We start from the raw sequence: 27,195 nt of genomic DNA, 5'->3' as shown, positions 1-27,195 counted from the left end.
TGCTTGAATGTTATTGAATATAAATTATTGTAGAATAACTTATTAGGGAGACAAATCAGGAAGAACTATTATATTAGAAAACAAAATTAATCGTATTATGCATTAAATATAATAATCACTTATTAGAAATAAAAAAAAATACCTTTGATTAAATTATTTAATATCAGACAAAAAAATAATTAGCTTACTTATTAAAAAACAAACTTCAATTCAACATGTTAATATTAGCACAGCCAGTTAATTATTTGATGTGTGACTTAGTTAAGAAAAATTAGTAATTAATGATTTTATAATACTGGAGATAGAGATCGTTAAAAGTACATTAGCATTTATCTAAATCAAGTATATTTAACAATTCTTTATTTTTTTTAAATTATGTCTCTAATTGCACACTGGCAATGCCTTCTAGAAGAAGCTGTTCTTTAAGTGCTAGCACTTCTCGTACTAATTCTTGATTATTAGCTTGTAGCTGAGCTATTATAGCTCTTTGTTTTCTTTCACGGTCCTTCAACTGCATGAGTGTGGTATCACATATATCAGAACATGGAGTGAAGTTATCTGTCAAATAAAAATTACTAACAACAAATATTTTTATCTAATATCATTAATTACAACATTAAAACATATATAATATATATCCCATATATGAATAAATTAATTATTTGGCCCCTCTAAATTTCGCTAGCTTTCTAAGTAAATAAAGCAAATAGCCAAAATATTAGCAGAAAATATTTGGCCTAAAGTGAGGATGTGATTATTTGATTAAATCTAATATGGAGCAGGTACACTCCCATTCTACCCGCAAACCCGGTTTAACTTTGATAAAATTCACATCTAAAGATGAAAATGTAAATGCAAACAGTATCAAATATTATTTTAAGTATTTATAGCATGTGATATGGTTTTATATCATTTTACATTCTGAAAATACAATAAACATAGTCTTTCTATATCCTTAATTTTCTAACTTTTGAATTTGATAAAAATTTAAAATGAAAGAAACATTAAATTTTGTAAACCAAAATATGATTATTAGCAGTCAATAGACTATTTTAATGATAGTAAGATAAATGAATTAATTACAACAAAGTATAATGCTTTAGAATTTGTTGCAATACAGAATAGTAAGTAGATATTTGTTATCCATCCTAAAGCAATACTAACAGTGGAATAGGCCAAATACTGTTTATAATAATGTTAAAGTATTTTCTCACCAGATTTATTCCTCAACCTATCAAGTAACTTCTCATTGTCAAGCTTCAGTCTGGCTATCTTATTTTGTAGACACTTTTCTGTTGTTTCTTTTTGTTTAGTTAATTGATTTAATTTCATTCTTGTATCATATAGTTTTTGATATAATTCATCAGACTTATCTGCAACTCTTTGGGCAGATGCAACACATGCCTTTGATCCATTTTTTTCCAGATTCAATTTTTCTTTTAGTCTACCCACCACTACCTACGAATATTAAAAATCTATTACTTATGTACATCTTTACCAAAAATGGTTAACAGAGTAACAAAAAAATTAAATACCTACGTTTAATTCTTTGTTACTATTATCAATAATATAATTTTGTTCCTCTAAATTTTCTGCCTTTTCCTTTGTGTTTTTATGATAATACAACAGTGTCCAAACTGAATTTATTAATTTTACTAAAGCTTCTGTGTGCACGCTATCATTTTCAATGTCAGTGTGAGGATTGAAAATATATCCAATATTTAATAAACTAAGTTCCTGAAAGCGGTATTAAGGAATTGAGAGTAAATAAAATATTCTTTAAATATATTTTTAATATCAAAGCAATTTATCTCACCTCACTTAAGCCGATTAAGCATTCTTTAAAATTTTTTAACGTACAGGGCTCGTATGCGGTAGCTTTTTTATATTTATAATTTTGTAATAGTTCTTTAACTTCTTCGTCCATATTCTTAAAATCTGAAGACATCATTATTGTTGTTATCTTAATAGTTTATTAAGATTTAATATTAAAACTTTTGAGTTTTGACACTTAAATTCAAAGTTTGTTAAAGTTAAACAATAAAGTTAAGTACCAACTTTGTAAGGCAAACTAAAAAAAAAAGAAGAGTTGCCAGTAAATTGTTAGAAAACGTTATAATATTTATTCATCCATTATACGATTACGATTATATTACGACACATATTAAGCCTATTACTAAACTCAATAATAATTTATACAAACATAATTTATATTTATTAGGTCATCTAGCATATTGTTAAAAGGCTCTATGTTTTGTTACACTTTCAATTTAAATGTACTCTTAAATTTGTTTTATTTTGAAATTAGGAATTAGCATATAACAAGACTACAGTCAATTTTTGTTTGCCTTCACATACTTAGCGCCTCGACGCCTTATCGTAGCGTACACTGGCCAACTATAAATGTGATGGTTAAAGGTTCGATTTCCTTTAATTAGAAGCCGGCTTTGAGTTTCGTTATTTTTATGAAATGTACCCAATTCAGGAAAGCGGAAAACGGAATGTCTTAGCACTAGTCTTCTACCTATTCTGTTATATGGGATAAAAAGTCAATAAAAACAAAACATTTCGTCTATACGCAAGGGCGGGTCGGAAAGATGTTAATGATACTGCAGTGATCATCAACAATCATTTTTGGGATGGATAATTAATTAATTAACAAAGATCAAAGACGCGATGGAAGTTCTTGATGATCTATGTTTATAAAACTATATTTTGAAATGAAATATCAGATGTACCCTAAGATAAAATTTCCATTATATTTCTCGTATTACGTACTTAGTTGTCCAAGGTTTTTATTGCATTTTTATTAAATTATTATTAGCAAATATTTATATGATCTTTTATTTTAAGGTAGATTTCACTGAGTCTTATTTTAGAACTATGTATAAAACAGATTACACTAATATAATTATTATCCTAAGACAAATTACTAAAGATTATAATTAGTAACAACACCTAAGTAATTTGATGTTTTCACTATTTATAATATGTTTGAATGTTATATTTATATAAAATCTTCTTGACTAAGTGTGGCGTCATTTACCGCCTTCCTGCAAAGTGCTTTTTAACATCGGAAAGTGAAGAAATTTAAAACGTATTTTTTTACTTCAGTACTTATAATTTTAAGTTATATTGTAGTTTTTGTTAAACATTTCATCTCACTGTAATATAGACATGACGGGGCAAGGGGTAGTAGCAGAAAAAAACTTTACAATAATTAATTAAATTTATTATAGTTTCATGGCACTTAAGGTACAGATGGATTTTTTACAAAGTCAATCGTGTATTTTGTTGTGGTGTGATTATTTTCCGTTGGTGTAATACTTTTCTGTTATATAGTTTTAAAAGGAAGAACGTTAGTTTTTTTTTTCAGTTAGACCGCATGCAGCCGAAACCGATCCATGGCGAGCAGAGGCTGGCGATGGGCGGTTCCGTAAATTCTTGTCACTTTTTCTTACTGTGGTGTAGTTTACCCTGTCGAGAAATACAAGAGGATATCAATAAAATACCGCCGTGGTGCATTATTGGAACAGTTAGAGAGAACAGTTAAAGCGAGGCGTTGAGTTCCTCCACTCAACATAATTATATATATTTCATTTCCTTTAGAGGGAATCGAGCTCTTAACTTGTCGTGTTTACATTCACACGTTTGTGCTCCTGTGACAGGACTGGCCTCAACACTTATAATATTAAACATATTATAACTTTTGTACATTTTATGAACTTGTTTAATACATATTTACATATTTTATTATTTACATATTAAGTATTTTTATCTAGTTAGGCAGAATAGATTCTCGAACTGCGGTTACAATATGTGGTGTGAATATTTAAGATTTTATTCTATAAGTGTATTTTATTGTTCTCACATTAAAGCATTATATAATTATACTTTTAATATATAAAACAAAAGCTTGTGGTCAAAGTATGCATTTGTATGTTACATTAAATAAATAAACCACTAAGTTATATCACATACATATTTTCCTTAAAAATAATCACTTATTGTTGAAAGACAATGTAAAGTTATTCTTGCGACCATTGTCTTTTGATAACTACTAGTAAATATGTACAAACAATATAAATCTACTTGAATTTATTATTTGGGGTCTTTTGAGTACCTACTAGTAGAGTAACTACTACAAAGTATGTACAAACCTAATATAAATCTGCGTGGATTTATTATTTAACGAATATACAATTACCAAAATTTGAAATGACGCCGTTAAAGCTTGGTCGCCGTTAAAAGATGGTTAGTAATGTTTTGACACCTACTCGTGGTATTGATTGTATTTAAAATAATTTTTATTTTCTAGAATATTTTTCTGGCACTATCTATATACATGCAATTTGTCATCATGTCAATTTGCAGTATATCTTTTTTGTCTACCTTCAAGTAATTTATTAATTGTATTGACACAATATAACAATAGATAGATGAAAAGAATATATCCTTACCCTGGCCAGATTAAGACCAATCTCACTAAGTCGTTTATGCTGATATGTGAGTGGTTCATGCAACTTGGCATCGCCGCGTTTGTAGAAGTCGCTGTAGTCGAGGCGGAACGCCAGCGTCTGGAGCGACACCTCGGTATGCAAGGCCAACTTCAGAATGAGCGTCGTTACGTGACCCCTGTGCAAATATAACATAATATGTCCAAGACGTAAAGGAGTACGGGTCTGGTAAGCTATACAAAGCACGATATTTAATTTCGTCTCAAAATCTGTCGCCCGCAGTCTTGGAAGCTAGGCGGAAGGTAGAAAACAGAATGTTTTAACACCAAATTCCATCTTGCTACTCTGCTATATGTTTAAACAATTACAGTTGTAACGCCGGGTTTACAGTGCAGGGTGTTAGCAGTTTAGCACACCCAAGCATGGACAAAATACTTTAAAAAATATCATGCTAATCTATTAAGCTACCTTTATGTATAATTAATAAGCTATGTATACCAAACTAACAATATAATTTTACAACAAAAAAATAATAATTGAATAATAATATGTTTTTAGGCATTCGTCGATTTAATCAAGTTGGGGTTATATGCTTATTTTGTATACCCCAAAGGACATCGTTGAAACTCTCTAAAGCATCCAAAACTATATTCGAAGTATCTCTTCCCCTTTCCCCTTCATACCTGTAAGTTCTCGCCCAAACATTCAAATCCGCTTTTCTGTTAGCCAAAAATTGCTGGAATATCTTTCTTTTTTCTTTGTCTTGTGCTTCGTCAGCAACGTTAAAGGCGTATTCACCTAAATATTTAACATTTTTGTTTAGTCTTATGGCCAGTTTAGTCTTATGGCCAGTTTCACTACTGGCAAACGGGACTGTTAAAGTCCCGGACAACCTTATCTGCCACAGAGACAAGCTATAATGTTTGGTTTCACAGGTCAATATCAAGTAGATAAATATTTGATACATTCATTTGCATGCATTTTTACATACTTATTTGTAATTTTAAAATGTAACAAATCATATGAATTGTTACCTGCTAATATCGTTCTTTACTGTGAAAATTATTGTTGAAAATATATAAAACAGTGATATCGTATTTTCATCCTCAATCTGTGCGCAATTTATTATATTTTATATAAAATACCAATTGTATTAGACATACCGAGGTCGTCGAAGTGTGAGTATATTTGGCTGTAAACGTTAACCGATATGGGTTTGATCCCTACCCGGGAGAATGAATTATTTTCATTTTCCCACTCCAGCAAGAAAATAAAGTAAGTAAGAAAAACGCGGTTTCCTAATGGGTAACAGAGTGTCTTAATACTAGGTTCCCAGGTTTCCTCTGGCTACGCTGTTATGATACAGGGTTTAGGTAAAAAAGAAAATAAATATAGTTAATGACCTCTCGCAAGTCGTTCGGCCTTGAGTAGTTCGTAACGGTCGCGGCGCTCGAGCTCGGCGGTGATGCCGGCGTGGAGGGTGGTCTCGAAGCTGCGCAACGCCAGCGTCTCGTTTAATACGTTGCCGAGATACGACTGTAGCTCCTGTCAAATATCGGAACGGTACTTCTTTTTTAGAGCGAGATACATACACAGCTTCACGCTTTATCCCTAGCGGGGTAATCAGAGAGAATGGAGCGCCAAACGCTACGGTCTCTACATACTTCTTTCGCCTCGTCCACTGTCATCAACCTCTTCATACATGCCCTCCTTGGGATTCTCATGCTTTTTACGTGACCGTACGTAGACGTGACGTACTTTGATACAGTGTTTTCGAAGGTCAACCAAGAAAATAAAAATATTAAATATTTCGTTATCCCGAGTGGGAATCGAATCCACAACCGTCGTGTTAATAGTCACATGCTTATGTTTTTGTGCCACTACGGCCTCGGCCATAACGACGTATTAAATTTTATGTATTACTAGTTTTTACACACGGTCGGAGGGTGGTCGGATAGTAATAATTGACATTAGAGTATGTCACACGACTCATATTGTCTTAGGTAGCTCTGGCCAAAGATACAGCAGGGTAGCATTTCACCTAATGGGTACCTGCGTGGTGTGGTGTATGATCGCATGTATGGAGTGGCGGTCGAGCGCGCGCTGGTGCAGCGCCAGCAAGCGGTCGAGGGGCGCGCGCGCAGCGTCGCCCAGCAGTTCGGCCCAGGCCGCCTCGGCGCCCTCGCAGCTGGCCTCCTGCAGCGCGCCGCACAGCCGCAGCGCCTCGGCGCGCAGGCACGACACGCGTCGCATGAGGCCCCCCACCTCGGGCACGTGGCGCAAGCGCTTCTGCAGGATGGCATGGTCGCGCCACGCGTGGTGCAGCGCGTGCTCGATGCGCTTGACGCGCCACAGTTGCGTGAACAGCGCACGGTAGCGCGCGGCGCACGTGGCCGGGAACAGCGTGCCCAGCGGCCCGTCCACGCGGTACTGCAGCGCGAACACGTCCCAGCCGCTGTCCTCGCGCCCGTCGCCTGTCACATAACAATGACATTTATTAATTACTTCATTATCAAAAAATCGAATTTGTAATAAGTATCTTTTTCGTTTCTAAGAACAAAAATGTAATCTTCTAATTAACTACTGATCTACTGATTAGTGTTTAACAAAAGAATTCCAATTGATTAGTCAACACTAGCAAAATTCAATAATTGTTTCTATTCTTTACTCACGCAAATAAAGAAATTTATATAAAGTAACTTTAATCATATGATATGACATTATAAGTGGCATATTGAGGGTCTCGTGGCGCAGCGGTTCAGGGTATGACTGTACAACCACAACGCGACGGTTGTGGATTCGATCCCCACTCGAGGAAGTGAAAATTTTACTTTTATACATCCTAAAGAATCTAGGTAAAAGGAACCTTGTGTTAAGACGCTTTGTTTTCTACCTCCCGTCCAATTTTATAAATAATATTAATAATAAAAAATAACATAATTCTGACAGTTCGGATACAAGTTCACATGAAGACGGGCGAGCACGTGCGGCGGCTCGTACTGCGCGTTTGTGGCGCGCACGGCCGACTCCAGCGTGCACGTCAAGTTGTGCACGTATAGAGATGTCGCCGGCTTGTTCAGCTCGTCCCTGTGGGAATCCATAATAAGTTATTAATTCTTTTTACATAGTGTGCAACAAAGAAATATATAAATACAAAAAATCAGCTTCACGCTGTATCCCGCACACAGCAGGGTGGGCAGAGAGAACCTAGTGTTAAGACATTTAACATCGTTCCCCACTTTCTGTCGAATTCTGGAGGAATTGTGTGTTGAGTGGCAAAACTCGACTCCGCGCTTTGCCTGACCAGATACCAGAGCGAAGAAATGGAAATATAAATTTAAAATAAATATAGCGTCTCCTCAAGTGGTGATCGAACCCACACCAGTCGATTTTACAGTCACACTCTGTGCCTCTGCACTACGACTGGCCTCTATATATATAAATACATAACAAACATATTTGTGTATAAGAGATCCCTGTGGTGATAACGCCGCCTTTACACTAAAATGTTGTTTTGTTAGTTATATTAATAGGCAAATGTAATACAATATTAAATAAGTACGTAAGTAATAAATATGTCCGTACTCCAACAAAGTCATCAAATGATGCACGAAGTCCCCCTGCGCGAGCAGCAGGTAGCGGCGGTGCGCGGCGAGGTGGTCCAGTAGGTGGTGGTGCGTGGTGAGCGCGCCCAGCAGTCGCGCAGCCGCCGCCGCGTGCGCCAGCGACACGCCCGACTGCAGCCCACGCGCTTCCCACCACGCTATATGTCATAGGGTCATTGAACTATTATGTTACAAATAAGGATGTGTGTTTTGAATAATAAAAACTACATTAGATATAAGACCTCCCCACACCCTCCTCATTTACGTATCGTGAGAACCGTGATATTTTATAAGGCCCTCTATTCCCTCAAATCTAGCTTTTCCCGCCTTCAATTGATAAACTAGCAGGTTATAAAATTATAAGTTTAAGCGAAAACGATGAAGTTAGGCTTAATAAAACCGTTCTATAATATTAACACAATTGAAAGGAATCGCTGATTACCGACTTTCCTTCCGTGCTTCAATTTAAAACGCCCTTTTTCTGAATTCTTATATTTTATTCAAATTGTTGTGGTACAAGAGCCAAACCCAGCCAGATCTTCGTATTGTTTTAAAACCTGCCAAAGTAACCACAATCCAATTTTTATATTCCCTTTAAGATAGTAGTGAAGTTTTATAACATAAGGAAGGTCTGCCTTGATATGGCTCCCGCTCTATTATGTGTTGTACAAAAAAGTATATCAATACAAAAAATATAATAAAACAAATAAATATACCAGGTTGGTCAGTGGACGTAGCCAGCAGATGATGCAGGTGCACGTGGTGGTCTGCGGGCGTGGGTTCGTCGGCGCACGCCTCGCGCATGAATACCACGCTCTTGCCCGTTGCCAGGATCTGTGCGGCTTGCTCACGCGACATAAATGAAGGCACCATCCATTCTCTGTTATAGATCATATAAAAAACCAAAAATGAAACAGCTTCATAACATGGAACCTAGTGCTTAGACTCCGTTCCCCATACACTGAAAAATTTTCGAAACATCGCGTGGTGATTGACAGACCTTAGCGACTTGCTCATCTCATTAGGGCCCGGTATTAAAAATTATTTATTCTTTCAACTGAGACTAGAGCCCACACACGTGGCTTTCAAGGGCAGATTCTGTGCCGCTGCGCCACGACCGCTTCCATTTTTTTTATTTTGTATTATTTTTTTTATTTTTCAATTTCTCGTCTTTTAATAGTAGAGTATATCCATTAAAACACTGAATACTTTACATATACAGCTACCTTGCATAAAGTATTTGAATAAAATCTTAATAATATCATTTAAAAAAACTTCTTTTATATTATTGAGAATTATACAGTAAAATTTATAATAAAACTAATAAAAAAAGTATAGTTTAACCTACCTCACTCTATATTTATCGTGCCACATTCTATCAATGGGAACACCACTTCTACTTTCAATGAAGAATTCGTTAAACGGATCGTCGATCTCACCTGAAATAAATTTAGATTTAGAAAGAAGACATAGACTAACAATTTATATGAAAGGAATATTATATAAAAATAGAAATTGTCAAATATACTTTTATTGATGTAGAATTCCACAATGTGTACGCACTCTTAGGTATTACTAGTGACCCTCTTGCGGCTTCGCCCGCTTTTATTACTGGATTATTCATATAATGTATGTTTGCAAAGCACTTAAGATAATGTGAAAATTAATTAAAACCTAATGCAACCCGCATTTTAGTAATTTTCCAATGGTTTTACACAGCAAGGATTTTTTAGTAGGTACCGTAATTTTAAATCTGTGCTACTAATCTTTTCAAGTACTTATTAAAATATATTTAAATGACTATTTTTAGATAGTTAAATGACTATTTTTAAACGGAAGAAATTATAAACAAAAGCCTACCTACTAATAACTACTACAAAATATATGAAACCAAATATATCGCGCTGAAATAATACATTCAACTCCAATTATCCAATACGTGCAAACGCATCTAAATCTTCGTTGCTATAGAGACAGGCGGGTTTTTTTTTCGAGCTTGTGGTTAATGCTGAAGAGGGTATTCTGTCCCTGTTGAAAAGCAAGCACTACGTGGCTGCCTGTGAGGAAAATTAAATAGAATGCATCGGCCGGGAATCGAACCCGGGCTGCCCGCGTGGCAGGCGAGCATTCTACCACTGAACCACCGATGCTTGAAAGCCAGGCGGGCTTGCCGACACATGGCGAGTGGCGAGCCGTTTCGCAGCAAGGATTTTTTGATATTGTAACAACTTCTAAAGTACAGGGTGAGTCATATTGAACTTTCCGGTTTTGGAAGGACGTTGCACGAAGAAGGGAAGGAGTAGAAGGGTGGGGATGGTGTCATTAGACGCGCCATGACATGCAGTTTTAGTGTGAGCAATGGCTTGGTCGGGACAACATCGTGCGTTCGTAGTTGAAGAGTTTATTAAAAATGGCGGCTCCGTGATCACAACACAGCGTGCGTTCCGTTTACATTTTGCTATTGGTCGACGTGATCCCATTCCCACTGGACTAACAATCAGAAATTGGGTATCAAATTTTAGAGCAACATCATCAGCATTAAAAATTGCAGAGTTTGGTGTGTGGGGTCCCTATTTTTTTGAAGAAGATGGTCAAGTCGTCACAGTTACCTCTGCTCGGTATTGCGACATGCTTGAAACTTTTCTGAAACCGAAATTGGAGGAATTAACGCAGAATCATGACAACGATAACATCTGGTTCCAACAAGATGGTGCTACAGCCCATACATCCAGGCGTTCAATGGAAATCCTGCGACAAATGTTTCCCGGTCATCTCATTTCTTTGCGAGGTGACGTTGGGTGGCCGCCGAGATCACCTGATTTAACCCCCTGCGATTTCTTTCTCTGGGGTTACCTGAAGGAAAAGGTGTACACGCATCGTCCCCGAACCATCGATGAACTGAAGGCTGCAATCACGGAAGAAATCAATGCTATTCCGCTGAATATGACTCGACGAGTAATGGACAACTTCCGGGAAAGGCTTCAGCAGTGTGTGGTCAATGGAGGTAGACATTTACAGGATATCATTTTTAAAACCAACTAAATTAAAACTGCATGTTATGTGCTTTCAAACAATAAAATAATTTTTACTGCATGTCGCTTTGTTTTTAATACACACCTTATTGAAATCGGAAAGTTCAATATGACTCACCCTGTACTTATTAAAATGAAAAACAGTAAAAGACAGTTTTGATCTACATTAAATGGCCAACGTAACTAATATACTTATTTATATGCAAAGAGTAAGGGATAAGTGAAACTTGAGTAACATACAGCTGATGTGTCAACGGCGGGATGTGTCAACAATTAAATGCGTTTTTCTGTAAAACTATTCGTAATTTCGAAATAGTGTGAAAACCAAATTTTATCTTCGTTTAACGTAGAAATTGAATAAAGTATTTTAAAGGATAAGGATTAATATCATTATGGAAAAATATCGCTCACAATAAAAAATATATTGAAATTATTATTTTTAGACAGAAATATGATTACTACACGTTATTCTTAAAAGATACGAATATGCTCTCGCGGACTTTTTTGTAGATCTTATTAAAAGGCAGAATACTCCAGTACATTATTTTCATGTAGTACTTACCATTAAAGCAGCGCATGCGCGAAAGTGTCTCAACGGGTAGGACTTTATACACATTTATCGTATTTATGTTAATTTAAATAAGAATGTACAAATAATAAACTATATATAAACCTTCTACGAAAAATACTCGACCTAATGGTGAAAACCGCATCAAAATCCGTTGGTTGGTTTAGAAGAAGAAGAGTTAGAAACAACAGACAGATACTAGCGTTCCGCCCGCGGCTTCGCCTGCGTGAGCTACGTTATTATTAATTTCTGTTTCCATGAGTACTTACGTCCTATAAGCGACGTTCATGCAAAATTTGAGACTCCTAGCATTTGTAGTAACGAAGTTTCATACAAACTTTCAACCCCAAAAACAACCCCTTAGAAGCCAAATATTGCAAATTCCTGTCTTAGCGAGCACCTACGTCCTATAAATAACTCCTATGCAAAGTTTGAGATTCCTAGCACTTGTAGTTTCCGAGATTTCGTGATGAATGAGTGACCTTTCGATTTTATATACAGGGTGTCCCAGGAGTCAACGATAAAACGAAACCAGGTGAAAGACCAAGTTGTGACAGTTATGGGAAAAATATGAAAAAAAATCTTTGTCATATATTTTTCATATTATATTGATTTTAAAAAATATTGGAAAAACCGACACCCTGTGATGATTTTTAAGGTCCTAAGACTACAAATATTACTCTTTCTTCATTTTTTTTTCTGTAATGTAATCATGAGTAACCCTTCTGTGAATTACAGTTTAAGATTGAAATGCACCTGCATCAGTTTTAAATAAAATGTCGTGTTTTTGCCCAACATTAAATTCAAAATAATTACTACACCCAAATTTAACCGACCGTACTGTAAAAAAAATGTACTACACTGTTTTTGCAAGTAACTTTAAAAGTTGGCGCATTTAATCTGGATTCCGAAATGGTACGACACTTGCTGGATTACTTCTTTGTTGAAGAGAGAAAAATCGAAATACACGATAATCGGGATGAAGTCCTCCTGTGAAGACTCCTGGGACACCCTGTATATATAGATAGGATAGGATAGGATAGGATAGGATAGGATAGGATAGGATAGGATAGGATAGGATAGGATAGGATTGCAGGAGGAGGAAGACCGACTGTACCGCGTCTATGTCGAGGCGAGAACGCAGCTGCAGGAGGAGATCGGTCGTGTGAAAGGCGAGTCGCACGACCGGTTGATCGCGGGGATAGACCAAGACCCGTACGGCACACCTTACCGAATGGTGCTCGGTAGGTTACGGGCTTGGGCACCACCACTGACGCAGACACTCCGACCGGACATACTCCGAGGGGTTCTGTCGTCGCTATTCCCGCAGCGGGCCAGTTTTGCACCACCCAGTATGGCCCGCCCTGCAGCGCGTGAGGAGGTAGAGGAGGACGACGAGGACAGCGTCACACCACCGGTGGAGGAGGAGGAGCTCGAAGAAGCTGTACGCCGATCTCGGCTCAAGAGCACCGCCCCGGGCTTGGATGGCATTCCCGGCCGGGCGCTAACTCTGGCCCTCAACACCTTAGGGCCCAGAGTGCGAGGACTATTCACTGCCTGTCTGGCTCAAGCCATAATTCCACAGCGGTGGAAGACAGGCAGGTTAGTCCTCATCAAGAAGGAGGGTCGCCCGGCGGATTCAGCCTCCGCCTACAGGCCCATCGTGCTCTTGAGCGAGATCGCCAAGCTCTTCGAGCGTGTTGTAGCCAGGAGGCTACAACACCATTTGGAGGGGACAGGTCCGGACCTCTCGGACCACCAGTATGGCTTCCGTAGGGGGCGATCGACGGTGGATGCCATACTGGAGGTAAAGTCCTATGCGCAGGATGCGGTGGCCCGAGGCGATGGAGTCTTGGCGGTGTCTTTAGACATCGCCAACGCCTTCAACTCCCTGCCATGGCCCTGCATAAAGGAGGCACTGTTATACCATCGTGTGCCTCCATACCTGCGCCGCGTCATCGGGGCTTACCTGTCCGGGAGGTCTGTGACCTTTCCGGCTCCTGGAGGAGGTTGGAGGGAGTTTGTTGTGTCGGCCGGTGTTCCACAAGGATCGGTGCTGGGTCCGATCCTCTGGAACATCGGGTACGACTGGGTGCTGCGGGGCGGCACCCTGAGGGGGATAAAGGTCCTCTGTTACGCCGATGACACGCTGGTCTTGGCGCAGCAGAGGACCTATCGGGAGGCGGCGGTCCTCGCGACGGCTGGAGTGGCGGAAGTCGTCGGCCGCATAAAGCGGCTGGGTTTGGAGGTCTCCCTCAACAAGTCCGAGGCAATCTACTTCCATGCTCCTCGAAAGGGCCCACCGGCAGATGCCCACATCGTCGTCGGTGGCGTCAAGATTGACGTCGCCCGGAGCATGAAGTACCTCGGACTTGTTCTGGATGGTCGGTGGAGTTTTCGGGGCCACTTTACATCCTTGGCCCCGAAACTATTGAAGACAGCGGCGGCACTGGCGCGCCTTTTGCCCAATGTTGGTGGGCCGAGCGCCTCTAGCCGTCGGCTGTACACTGGAGTGGTCCGATCGATGGCGCTCTACGGTGCTCCCGTATGGGCGGACGCCCTGGACCGGCACAACATCACCCTGCTGCGACGTGCGCAGAGGGTGATGGCCATCCGGGCGATACGGGGGTACCGGACCATCTCCGGTGAGGTGGCGTGCGTGCTGGCTGGAGTCATGCCGTGGGATCCGGATGCTCTGTCTCTGGCGTCGGTCTATTGCCGGCGTCGGGGCCTAGTGTCCGGGGAACCGGCAAGCCAGGCACGCACGGAGGAGGAGCGGGAAACCGCGGTTGAGTTGTGGGAATCCCGGCTGGCGACACCATCTGCCGGCCGGTTGACGATCGAGGCGGTTCGTCCAGTATTCCGCCAGTGGTTAGCGCGGCGTCACGGCGTCCTAACCTTCCGCACCACACAGGTGCTCACGGGGCATGGCTGCTTCGGGGGTTACCTGTGTCGGATCGCTGGGAGGGAGCCCGACGCTCGCTGCCACCACTGCGACGACTGCCTCGATGAGACGGCCCAGCACACGTTGGAGGTGTGCTCAGCCTGGGCGTCTCAACGTCGCGCTTTGCGCGACGTCATAGGGGACGACCTTACCCTGCCGGCCGTGGTCAAGGCCATGGCCGGTAGCGAGACGTCGTGGGACGCGGTCTCATCCTTCTGCGAGGCAGTGGTGCTCGAGAAGGAGTCGGCGGAACGGGCGAGGGAGGCTTTTGCCGAAGTCGCCATCCGCCGTAAGAGACCGGGTCGCCGGAGGGCGGCACACGACCGCCGCCTTCCGCCCTAATGTGCCAGAGGGCGGTCAGCTTGGGGAAGCTGGCCGCCTACCAACCTGGCCCGAGTAGGCGCGCGCAGGTTGCTCCCGCGCGCTACTCCGAGCAGGCCGTCGAGGGTGCCCACACACCCTTGACTCCGCGACGTGCCTAGCAGGCTCCCGCCGCCGCGATTCGTGGACGATTCTAGTCCCCGCGTCTCGCGGCCAGTGGCGGTCGAGGAGGAGCACCGTGAGGTTTTAGTGGGTATGCGGACGGCCTAAAAAAAAAAAAAAAAAAAAAAAAAAAGGATAGGATAGGATAGGATAGGATAGGATAGGATAGGATGTACATATATAAGTTTCACGTTTTTAATAGAGATATATTAAAGAAGGAAATTTATATGAAAATCAAAGCGGATTGTTGCCTTGTTATATGCTATATACTATAGCTTCACGCGGTATACCGCATAAAGCAGAGTAGCAGAGAGTAGAAAAGAAACCTAATATTAAGAAATTTCGTTCCAATTTTTTCGCCTCAACGCCTTGGAACTCAACGCCTTGCTTCGCCTTGTTACCAGAGCAAAGCAATGAAAATGCAATGAAAATATAAAATAATTCATCTCCAAATTAGGAATCGAGCCCACAGTCGTCTCGTCCGTCCCAGTATATAATACTATAAAAACAAACCATTGAGTTAAATTATCGAGTCATCAGCCAGTCACTCCAGTAATATAAAACTAAAACCGCTAAAACCTAATTTACCATGTAGAAGCCACCGCGTCAGCATCTGCAGCAGGGGGTATGTGAGCGCGGTGAGCAGACGCCGCGCCAGCGTCACCACGCGCTCGTCGCCGTGACGCACGAACCGGTGCACGCAGGATGCTAACTCTCCACCTTCACATATAAATATTGCTTAAGACTTAAGACATTCCATTCGTCACGCACCGTCCAATTTTCAGGACATTGCGTGTTAAGTGGCGGAGTATAAACTTGCCTTATTGCCAAAGCTTAGTAAAGGAAATAATTTATTTCCTCGAGAGGGAATTGAAGTCACAACCGTCGCGCTTACACTCAAACGCTGTACTTTTGCGTCAATTTTACTGAAATTTATACACTTAAGTATCTTCATGCAAAATGTAGTGAATGAACCTTCTATGAACATAACATTGATAAAATCATCTGAGTTCTGATCCAACCCAATATTATATTAACAAAATGTATCTTGACCTCAGTGTCTCAGTGATAAACGAATGATTTATTCTGTCGTTATAATACAATGTTATTCGTACCTTTTTTGTGATGCGCCGTATGTGCAATATTGGCGAGCCATGTCAGCCGGTGTAGTGGCTCCTGCGCCCACACGCATACGCGCCGCAGCGTGCCCCCTGCACCGTCGCCTTCGCAAATCTTGAAAGATAAACATTTTATAAAAACTTTAATATGGGACATGGGCCAAGCCAAGCGGACAAGTAAAAAAAATCGAGGTCTCCGATTTAAATTATTTTTTAATATGTTAGACCCAAGTCTAATATATTAAAAAATACAATTGTGTTGATCGAGATGCTCAACACAATTGCACAATATATTGATAGTACAGTGTTTAGTTTAGGAGTTAAGGGGGCTCGAAATCTTTCAAAGGCTCGCGTTCTTTCAAATCTCATTATCCAGTACAAGTGACAAATAAATAAATTAGCGTTGTAGATTCCTCATTAAATCAGCTTTTTGGAATTTAGTTAAATAAAATTATTTTATGAAATGAAATTTCAAAAATAACAAAACAACGTTCAACTTCACCACCAATACGTAGATTGGTCATGAGGCATGTCGCTGTCGTTGTCACTTTGATAGATCTGTGTGCATCATTCTTAACAAATGCCGTTTTATTTTACACCGAAAATGTTATTATTTTGTTTAAAACTAGCGGACGCGCGCAGCTTCGCTTACGTGTTTAGGGGTGAATTCCAAAAAAACCACGAAACATGTGTTCAATGAAATATTTTTAAGAGTCTAAATTTAAAATTTTATAAAAATCGGTGGCGATTTAATGATTTTTCCATACAAACTTTCAACCCCTTATTTGCACCCTGAGGAGGTGAATTCTAGAAAACCATGAAACACATGTTCAAATTAATATTTTTAAGAGTAAATTTAAATTTTTATAATAATCGGTGCCGATTTAATTTTTTTTCCATACAAACTTTCAACCCTTATTTCGCCCCTTTAGGGTTAAAATTTTTCAAAATCATTTCTTAGTGGATGTCCAGATTACGAAAGTAAACATCTGTCCAAATTCCACGTTTCTACGCACAGCGGTTACGGCTGTGCCTGCGTCTTACCTCAGTCAGTGAGGACAAGTCCTTTTATATATATAGATTATTTTGTTTACAAAATAACTTTTTAATTTTTGGCAAAATCTCTTTTGTTTTAATTGTATTAGGCTTTTATGGAGTATTTAAAACTGTGCTTTCATGTAAAAAGGTGATGACAAAAACATTCTGTATGTTATAAATATAATTAAAACTATGACCATAAAAGCAAATATAGCTGGTGACATATACGTCTTTATTATGGTTTCCGCTTCAGTACTCAGGCTTCCATCGCATATAATATAAATTAATATAAATTTATCATCTTTATATAAAACTAAGTATTTGTACGAATATTCAAAAACATTATATTATTAAATGCTCAAACAACTCTCGGATTAAAAAATGTAAGAAGATTACTTGATCTATAAATTTATTTTTCTTATATAGCATTAATAAACAATGTTGTACAAGATTCTCTAGAAAATATATTTTTTCAAAATTGTATAGACGTTTAATTAAATTCTTAATGTGAATATTTTATTATATAAATATTAACTATATTCTTTTAACATGACTTACTTGAGACTGAAGTAAAGCAACACTGCGATAGTATTCGGTTAGTTCGTCTCGAATAGAAGCCACTAAACCTTCACCCATCAAGCCTGCATAAAAAACACATAACGCCACAAAACAATTATCAACATATTCCTACATGTAGTTAAAATCATATGAGCTGTAGTGATACTAGTTAAAAATTGAGATTACCATACAAACATATATCGGAAGTTCCAAAATTATATTTAATTATTTTTTCCCACCAACGTTTTTCTGTATTTTAATCAAACATATAAATAAATAAAGCTTTACATATAAATGACATACAGAGATTTAATGTAATGTTTATATGATTTCTTTAACTACTACTTTAGGTACTGTACCTTGTGGCATAAGTCCCGATGAGGGATCAATAAATTCCTTCAGTCGATCATGTAGGAAGCCCAAGTGTGCTATTCTACTGTACAATATCTGTGCGGGACGCGTCCAGCTGTCGGGGCCGCGTGCCTTGATGCCCGTCGCCGCCAGTACTGCATCACGGACACAGTCACGTTCGTTTGAATGGTCTGTGTTCAAAATGTTTTAAACAATTAAAATTGTTGTTTAATTTGCAGTCTCATCAAACAGCATATAGCAGGCAGTAGTCAGACATTATATTCCTCATGCTCCATTTAATTGTCCTCTAGTTGGATTCGAACCTTGCGTTTACAGTTACACGATGTGCCGCTTCGCAACATGGCCTTTAATTTTTATATTTTTAATTTCACGCTGTATCCCGCACTCAGCAGGGTAAGCAGAGGGAACCTACTTTCCCTACTTTCTCCGGGAACTCCGTTCCCTACTTTCTGCCGATTTCTGGAGCCATTGCGTGTTGAGTGGCAGAACTCAACACCGCGCTTTGCCTCGACACCAGAGCGAAGAAATGGAAATATAAACGTAAATAAATATTTCACTTCCTCGAGTGGGGATCGAACCCACAACCGTCGCGTTACAGTCACACCCTTGTGCCGCTGCACCACGACGGCTTTTAAATTTTAAAACAATTAATTTGACTTCTGTGTCTAATAGTGTGAATTTTATGTATCCCGCATGTAGCAAGGTAGGCAGAGGGAGTGCTAAGACACTCCGCTTCCCACTGCCTGCCTGCTGGAGGCATTACGTGTTGAATGGCGGAACTCAACGCCGTCTTTGCCCTGAAACTAAAGCAAAGAAGTAAACATATTAGATATTTCATTTCCTCGAGTGGGAATCGAACCCACAAGCTATCATATTTGCATTCACACGCTTGTGGACCTGCGCCACGACTGGCCTCTTTTACAGATTTTTCTAATTCCATGTGTCAAAAAAAAAATTAAATATTTATAATAAATAATATTTTATAAAAATATGCACAATCCACTATTTAATAAAATAAATGTTTTTAACCAGCAATAATACAGAAAATCATATTAATCTTTTGTTATTACTGACATCCACTACTAAATCATTAAAGTATAATGGGTCAATAAACAACATTGGTTCTGCATAACTGGTCAGGGCTAACGAATGACAATAATACTTATTTACAGAAGAAGAATAGACGCATTCATACAAAACTGTGTATTGTCAAATATTTGGAAACGTCTGTTATACTTATTTCATTAATGTAAAGTAACTAGTGGACCCGGACGCGGCTACGCCTGCTTGAACTATAAGAGTATTTTCGCGTCGGTCAAACTCATACTAAGCCGTTTGTAGGCTAGGTCATTTCGAATTAGTGACAACTCCTCAATTATTTATTAGAATGTTATACAGTAAGCTATAATTTCAATCTAGATAAAATGCTAAAAGTGACTATTATATTTATTTTCATAAGGATGAATATCAAAATGTCGCGGCGTTGTCGCGTAGCGACGGTTGTTATTAACATGACAGAATAAATTGCATGTCAAATAAGAAAGTATTTTAATATATTAGTATATATGTGTAATGTAATGTTATATAGCCTATAGCACTTCTGAAAATTAAAGCTTTCATACAAAACAAAAACAAAGTCAATCGGACCAGTAGATCCAGAGATCTTAGCGTTCAAACAAACAAACAAACAAACAAATTCTACCGCTTTATTATATTAAGTATAGATTAGCATTCTGCATTCTAATTTTCAAAAATTCATTATATCGTATTTCATACTAGATATAAAGTTTATTATTGATGCAGGACATGAGAGCCAATGGTCTAACCACCGAGGACGCAAAAGATCGTGCAAAGTGGAGTAGGGTAAGTAGGAAGGCAGACCCTGGTAATAGCCGGGATTAATGCCAGGAAGAAGACTAGATATGAAGTTTATATAGATATAAATTTAAGAGTAACTTTTTAAAGAAATCTACGAAAATAACTGCACATATTTTGTATATAAATATAAATATATATTAAATTTTCGGTAAAAAACGTACAGTCAATCTGGGCAACTATGACAGATTTAAGAGTCTATATTAGGTCTTAAAACTTAAAGCACATTGGAAGTTGAAGTGATATGTGTTCAACTGGCACACTCAAAACGCTATAATAAAAGAACAATACCATACCACATTGGAAGAGTGCTTTTATTTTATTAGTACTCTCATAATATTTTTTACCCATAGACATTTAAATAAACCTTTTAATATACATCAGTATAAAGAAAATCTTATTTTGTAATGTGTCAAAATTACTTTCATTCTTCTTATTAATCTAAGTAATATTAGTTAGTTAAATAACTAAGCCGCCCGCTTGAACTACATGATTATTCATTTAATAAACACAATCGACTGACAACTATAATCATTTCTAATATGGTTTCTTAAGAGATACACAGAATGGCAGGTACTAGCGAAGATGGCACGGTGAGAATGAAGAAGAATGTCCTCAGCTCGCACGTCCAACGAATGAGTGATGAAAGAATGGTAAAAAATATTTATGATGGAAAAGTGAGTGGTAAGCGAGATAGTGGGAGACCTCGGTTGACCATCCAAAACACAGTTTCAAAGATACTGGGGGAAGGTCACGTAAAAAGCTCTTGCTCCCACGTAGGGCATGTATGAACAGGTTGACGACAGTGGACGAGGCGAAAAAGGTATGTAGACACTGTGGCGTTTGGCGCTCCTTTCTCTCTGACTACCCCGCTAAGAATAAAGTGTGAAGCTATGTATGTCTTAGAGATTGTAAGCTGCTAGGGTTCCACGTCAGGTACTCCAGACTTTCATTTTTGTTATGTGGGTGGAAATTCTGTATCTTGTTGTTCAATATTCCCTAAGGCAGATATAAATATATTATATCTCTTATAATTTAGACAGGCTGTTAAGGTTCCACATTAAGTATCGAGACTTTCAAAATAAACTGTAGCCTATATGTTGCCTAGACTTAAGAGATATATAACAAAAAATCCTTTTCATTCAAATTCGTTCAGTAGTTCCGGAGATTAGCGCGTACAAAGAGACAAACAGATATATTTTTTGTGGTTTTGGGCTCTCCTCCCTATTACTGTTCCTGAAATCCAACTTAAACTCCTAGGTCCAGCATGCAACTGTGGAATAAGGAGGCACAGAGTCCCCCAAAGTTTCCACCTTCCTTTCTCCGACTTTGACATTTTTTTAAAACACAGGTGCTTGATGACTGCTCTAATTTCGTATTTCTCCATTTTGATGTTATCTCTTGGTGACGGCCCGTATTCAAATGATCATCAAATGATTGCGCCTCCCAGAATCATGGTCTATTTATATGTTTTTTTTAGGCTGAAGTAGTGGGTATATAAACAAGTAAAAACATTTTTTTAGGATTGTGATGTATACTGGCAATAACCGATTTTATCATTACTTTTGGATCACCCCTCGTATTATATTTTAATAAATATTAAAAAAAAAATCTCACCACTAGAATATACAGCTATGGCAAGGTTACTATCACTTGATGGCAAGCTCTGATTAGACTTTTGCTGTTTTAAGCAATTAGCACTCCAACTCAGTGGACTTGTACTATTTTTACTGTTCAATACAGATGTTATGCCTAGACTGGAATTCTGAAAAATATTGACATTAGAATAAGTTTTACTACACTACTTTCAACTATTATAGCAAGTAGAAAACAGCAGATAGAGTGATAAATTGTATGTAGTAAAGGTATTATAAAATATAATTATTATTTGTGAAAGATCTTCTCAATCATTATCATTAAATTTTTCAACATATTTTGAGGGTATCAATAGCAGATTAATTTCAATAATAGTACAGGGGGAAGCTCAGACAGTAGGGGATAGGGGAATAAACATTTAAAAAAGTTGCAATTCCCAGCCACTACTCTGAGGTTCCCTCTTCAGCTCAATGGGTCCAGACTCTCATGCAGTGAATTCATGGAAGTATTACATGAAAAGATTTTTGTTTCTTACTCCACAGACATTGTATGGCCAGTACTAGAACTAAATGTTGAATACTTTGCTTATCAAATAAGTTACATAGCATATAAGTATCATAGCAATAAATATAACAATGGTTTAAAGAATGAATAAAGCACCAAAACAATTCTTTACCATAGAATTTAAATAAACTGTAACCTAACAAAATTGAAAATTGTTAGAAATTATCAAATAATAAGCAAATTGTAAAAAATTATAAATCAATACTTGAAATTAAAGATCATAATTACGCAATATTTTAACAACTTACAGTTACAATAATGTTAGGAACAGGAAACAGTTGTTGAGTTGATTCAGATTGTTGTGATGTGTCAGACAAGTCCAATAAGAGTGAGAGTACTGCCACTCTTTGCTTTAAGACAAACTGAAAAAAAAAGACAATTATACATATAGTATAACTAGCCGCCCGCCCGCGGCTTCGCCCGCTTGAACTACTTGATTATTCATTTAATGAACAGAATTGACTGACAGTCAAATGTGTTGATGTTAATTAATAATTTAATTTACTCATAATATTACATACATACATACAAAACACGCGACGCGAAAAATATACCCCTTCCTTAGCAGTTAGGAAAAAAGACCCAAATCAAATCGAATAATCCAATATCGAAATTGAATCCAAAATAATTAATTGATTAAATGAATCCAATATCAAATCAAAAATTATTAATTGAGAACCTAGTTTTGAAAGTCTGTTAAAAATACAGATTTATTACAAAGTATAGTATTAGTTAGCAAAGATATGGATTGCTATATATTCATAGGCAAACTAATGCCTTAAATTCATTAAAATGATGATATTTTTTTTTAATGAACCGATTTTGATAAAACAAACTTTAAATGTTAAGCTGAGTTAAAATAAAGCAATTGGTGAAAGTTTTAAGTAAATTGGTTCAGTACTTTGGAAGATTTTGAATTTCAAAAAAAATAGAAATAGAAATTCAAAAAATATATTTTTGTTTTTTATACCATATTACAGGTACTAACAGACTTACTGAATTCTTAAGTTTAGAATATGCTTCATTAAATCTATCACTATTCCGTGCTGAGACAGTGGCCAACCGTGAGCTAATTCTTTGACACAACAAACTCTCATCTAACACTGATCGAGTTTTTTTGCTTGTTGTTGATAAATATGATAATGCAAGTTCATAGGCTCCATCTGTGAAAAATATTTAGATATATTATTTACTATATTTTTTTGTTATAACACACAAGGCTGATTGTATGATTTATATATGGAGCTTATAATATTAAAAGAACACCCACAATAAATATACAAACTAAAGTTACTTAACATAAATGGTTTTTAAATATGCTATAGTTTACAAGCTACATTAATTTTATGTAACTTCACTAAACCTTCTTCTTTGACCAAAAAAGTATCACCTGGTATATGAAAACATAGATTTTAGGCAAAACATGTGTAACATGTGATATTGATTCAGTTCATTACAAGTTAAAATTGTTATTCGTGTGTTTACCTATACTAATATTTCCGAAAATATATGTTAAATATTCCTGTAAACTGCTCATTGATCAAAGTAAAGGAACAATAATAATAAATAAATTAATATCAGAAATTGACAGATTATTTTAAAAAAAGAAATTTACCTGGATCAGATGACAAGCATTCGCATAATTTATGAAGTAACGTTGCAACCGTACCAGCTGGTGAGTCCATCTATTATTTAAAAAATATTATATATATACATTTTAAAAAATATATATTTTCTTACGTTATTACTTAATGAAAACAACTATATTGTATAGTGGTCTATTGTTAAAGCCAAATATATAGTGAAATTCTTGTATAGTAAATAAACGTTGAGTATTCTTATATATCAATTAAAATTTTAGTTTTAAAGTTATAAACTCACAATTATTCAATTTATTTGTTTATTGTTTACCTACTTCTCATAACTGATTTAGGTATGTCAATTAAAATTTGAACTTTTCATAAATGTCAGTAATAGAGTTGCCACATTTTTAATCAAACTTGAGCCGAATTGATAACGGTATTTTCAATATCCTAATATTGAAAATATATCCAAATAATGAAATTGTCAAAACTTTCAAAGTCTTAATTTAAAGAAAGCTGGTGATTTATGGGGCATGTCTGTTAAAGTGTTTAGCACAATTTATACATAACCCTAATAAATTGTTCCCTACCTTGCTTTAATCCTTAATAATTGTATAGAATCCGGTACTTTTTCTGATTTAATGATATGCTACAAACAGGTAAACAGCTAGTTACGTCAGTTAATTCTAATAGACTATTGGGCTTGTTTATCTTCTTTTTCGATTTATGCTGTCGGGGTTTTTGTTTATTTAAATATTTTTTATTAACTTAATATCAGAAAAAATGTTCTTTATTGACTTTTATTACGCCTGTTAGAATTGTAGTACACGAAATTATATAAGTAAATAACTATAACTGAATTAACATTATAATTGATAAAATATCTTGTTATTGTGCTGCAATCTTTAATTTTTATCGTCATTCAATTTTAATTACCGTACCGTATCATCCTCATTAGCAAAATGTTTATGGGTCATACACAAATCGCGACCCAAATGTGTACGAAAAAAAAAGTGAAATATTTGTTCAAAATCACTCTCATTTAATTCTTATAGATTAACCTAATTCCAGACCAGATCATTATTCGTTTTCGAGAAAGATATTGGATGCATAATTGTTTTGATGACCACAGAACGGACACAGTTCTACAGAAAAGTATAAAGTATTGTGTATAGTGCTACATGTATTTGATTGGTTTCCTACTTTTAATAATAATCGTATTGGTTAATAACGTCCTTGATTACGATATGACATCAATATTGTCACGAAAAAATTAAAAAAATCTAGTAAATGTCAGATTTATACAGCAGATTCCTTCAGTCTTAAAAATGTAAGGTAATAAATAGAAGAAAAATATAATTTCTTACAATTACTGAGTAGCAAGTATATTAATCCATGTTTTCTTATCAATATTTGTTTGTTCATAATAGTTTCAGTTATTTTCTGCATAACTCAACGGAACTAAACTCAAAATCTTTATTTAAACAATGAATAAATTTATAAACAATGTTAACGTAACGATAATGATACTGTAACAAATACTAGCCTCTTAAAACAATAAGAAAGAGTCCTAATCAAACTAAACAATATCTATTCAATAATGAATGGCCAACGATTATATCAAAAAAATAGATAAAATGAAGTTTTCTTCGTCATTTTCAAAAAACTCTTTGTTTCTTAATCAGATCTTTAAGTAAATTTGTAGAAATTCAACAGATAGATGTTGTCTTAAGTTGTAGCGACTGATAAACAACGAGTAGTAAACAAAGACCCAAGTGTGTAAATAAAGTTTTTAATCCACCAAAATAGATTGGTTGATCTTTTGATCCATATTTACAACAGTAATTTTCAGAGAACAATAACAATAAACTCGCAGGGCCGAATAATAACAATAAACCTTGTGGCGAGCTGTTGGGGAGTAGCGACCCCACGGACCTGAGTCCTCCGGAGGGGAGTTGTAATCTATCCCCCGCCTCGGGCTTTCCTTTATTGGCCGGCAGAGTGCAGCGCAAGAGCTATATGCTCGAAAGGGTGGAAGTGCTCAAACGTAATGCGTAATAACGGGGAATCCCGCTCACGAGCTCCTCGTGATGGTGAGCTCTGCTGCTGCTTCTCTCTACACCCTTAGCCGACTACCCCGATGTTGCGCCCGAAGCATTACGCCGCTTTGTGGGGGCCCATCTAGTGGGAGGCGAGTCACCGTCCACCTACCATTCATTTTGAGACTATTGTAAAGGCGGACGTCCAGTAGTCTCATCCAATAACCAGTCCATTCAAATTCCATTCCATAGTCCTAGTTTAGATTTCCATATTTTCCATAGTTCCTACGCATTAAACGGTGACCATCTCTGGGCAATTAGCTGTGGTTACCCAGCGATGGATCCCGGCTGATGCGTCACAGTAAAACATTTGTATATTCTCTTAAGGACCTCTACGTGTTGGACCTGTGTCCCCACGCAAGCCTTCCAAAGGACCGGGTTCTTTTGAACCCGTGAATCTTAAAAGAGAAACATAATAATAATAATATTTATTAAATTAATATTTTATACATAACAATAGCAACTTTAATCGGTAATAACTGCAGAAGTATTAACTGTGTCGCAGTCATTAGCTCCCGCCTCGCAGCCGGTGAAGCTAATATGTAAATCATCTACTGGTGATGATGATCAATGTCGATCAATGTTTTGTTTTATAGATATAATGGCACATTATTAGTTAATAATAGCATCTTGTTTAGCTCTACTTGTCTCACGTCTTCGTTTTTTCTTCTCTTCATTGCTTCAGTGCACCCCAGATCTATTTGAATAGGACAATGTGGCTTGAACAATGTAAAAAAGCTAGCTAAGCTAAGATTTCGTTATTAAAGGTAATAACTTGAACCACTTGACACTTGTAAAATGCTATATGTTTAGTATAATCTGAAACATTAGTCTCTATTTAATTTTACAAGATATATACGGTATATTGATTTTATTTTGGTCATTATAAAATAGCAAAGAAGCTATTACTTTAGTTTTACAAGCACAAGCCTAAACAAATAAACAAAAAAATGATTTTGACATTAATACATATATTTTTATTATTAATAGTATTTTATGTGGACATACATCTTTCCTGTGCACACTTAGAGTAACAGAAAATATGTCAACAGAAAAGATTTTCCAATCGAAAATCAGCAATGGTCTTTAGTTTTCAAGGATAGAGAAATGGCAAGTGAGATTTCAAAAATATTCCTCTAAAGCCATCGTGCCTATATAATTACAAATATAAGTAGCACATACTTACCAAAATACACTAAAAATAGGAAAGATACATTGATCTTTTACAAAATGAATAAAATACACGATTCTTCTACTTTTTATTGGAATATAAAAATACACATCCGTCTTGCGTAATGGGTGT

At 37.1% G+C, this 27,195-nt stretch overlaps 2 protein-coding genes across 4 annotated transcripts; both read right to left on the bottom strand.

Moving 5' to 3' along the window:
• Positions 1 to 162: 162 nt before the first annotated feature.
• On the bottom strand, positions 163 to 2,074 carry LOC146534506 (uncharacterized). The gene is made up of 4 exons (XM_085193680.1): positions 1,817 to 2,074; positions 1,540 to 1,737; positions 1,215 to 1,458; positions 163 to 558 (listed from the first exon to the last, which is right to left on the bottom strand). Exons 1-4 carry the CDS (start codon positions 1,949 to 1,951, stop codon positions 374 to 376), a joined length of 762 nt encoding a protein of 253 aa, XP_085049806.1. The 5' UTR covers positions 1,952 to 2,074; the 3' UTR covers positions 163 to 373.
• A 1,136-nt stretch (positions 2,075 to 3,210) lies between these two features.
• Positions 3,211 to 27,195, bottom strand: Grip91 (gamma-tubulin complex component 3). 3 transcript variants are annotated; one of them, XM_085193644.1, is made up of 18 exons: positions 27,079 to 27,195; positions 23,826 to 23,895; positions 23,207 to 23,373; positions 22,459 to 22,572; positions 21,668 to 21,815; positions 18,163 to 18,345; positions 17,804 to 17,886; positions 16,205 to 16,322; positions 15,678 to 15,809; positions 9,411 to 9,501; positions 8,779 to 8,942; positions 8,043 to 8,220; positions 7,405 to 7,544; positions 6,510 to 6,931; positions 5,861 to 6,002; positions 5,141 to 5,255; positions 4,461 to 4,635; positions 3,211 to 3,477 (listed from the first exon to the last, which is right to left on the bottom strand). In XM_085193644.1, the coding sequence occupies exons 2-18, from the start codon at positions 23,893 to 23,895 to the stop codon at positions 3,448 to 3,450; spliced, it is 2,472 nt and encodes an 823-aa protein (XP_085049770.1). In that variant the 5' UTR covers positions 27,079 to 27,195; the 3' UTR covers positions 3,211 to 3,447. The 3 variants fall into 3 exon arrangements, with proteins under 3 accessions (XP_085049770.1, XP_085049769.1, XP_085049768.1); XM_085193643.1 differs by lacking the exon at positions 27,079 to 27,195 and adding an exon at positions 24,126 to 24,320; XM_085193642.1 differs by lacking the exon at positions 27,079 to 27,195 and adding an exon at positions 24,092 to 24,319.

The sequence above is a fragment of the Heliconius melpomene genome, chromosome 11, assembly GCF_056956725.1.
Source record: "Heliconius melpomene rosina isolate 202511_hmr_F chromosome 11, ASM5695672v1, whole genome shotgun sequence".
Lineage (NCBI taxonomy): Eukaryota > Metazoa > Arthropoda > Insecta > Lepidoptera > Nymphalidae > Heliconius > Heliconius melpomene.
The sequence above is the reverse complement of the archived record's forward strand: the minus strand, read 5'-3'. Positions and strand labels throughout refer to the sequence as shown.

Excerpts from the sequence above, each read along its gene's own strand:
- LOC146534506 (XM_085193680.1), bottom strand. The coding sequence starts at position 1,951 with ATGATGTCTTCAGATTTTAAGAATATGGACGAAGAAGTTAAAGAACTA. Across the intron at positions 1,459-1,539 it reads ATAGTAACAAAGAATTAAAC|GTAGTGGTGGGTAGACTAAA; the intron begins GTAGGTATTTAA and ends TAATATTCGTAG. Across the intron at positions 559-1,214 it reads TAGGTTGAGGAATAAATCTG|ATAACTTCACTCCATGTTCT; the intron begins GTGAGAAAATAC and ends TTTATTTGACAG.
- Grip91 (XM_085193644.1), bottom strand. The coding sequence starts at position 23,895 with ATGGACTCACCAGCTGGTACGGTTGCAACGTTACTTCATAAATTATGC. Across the intron at positions 23,374-23,825 it reads ATGCTTGTCATCTGATCCAG|ATGGAGCCTATGAACTTGCA; the intron begins GTAAATTTCTTT and ends TATTTTTCACAG. Across the intron at positions 3,478-4,460 it reads TTGGTCTTAATCTGGCCAGG|GGTAAACTACACCACAGTAA; the intron begins GTAAGGATATAT and ends ATTTCTCGACAG.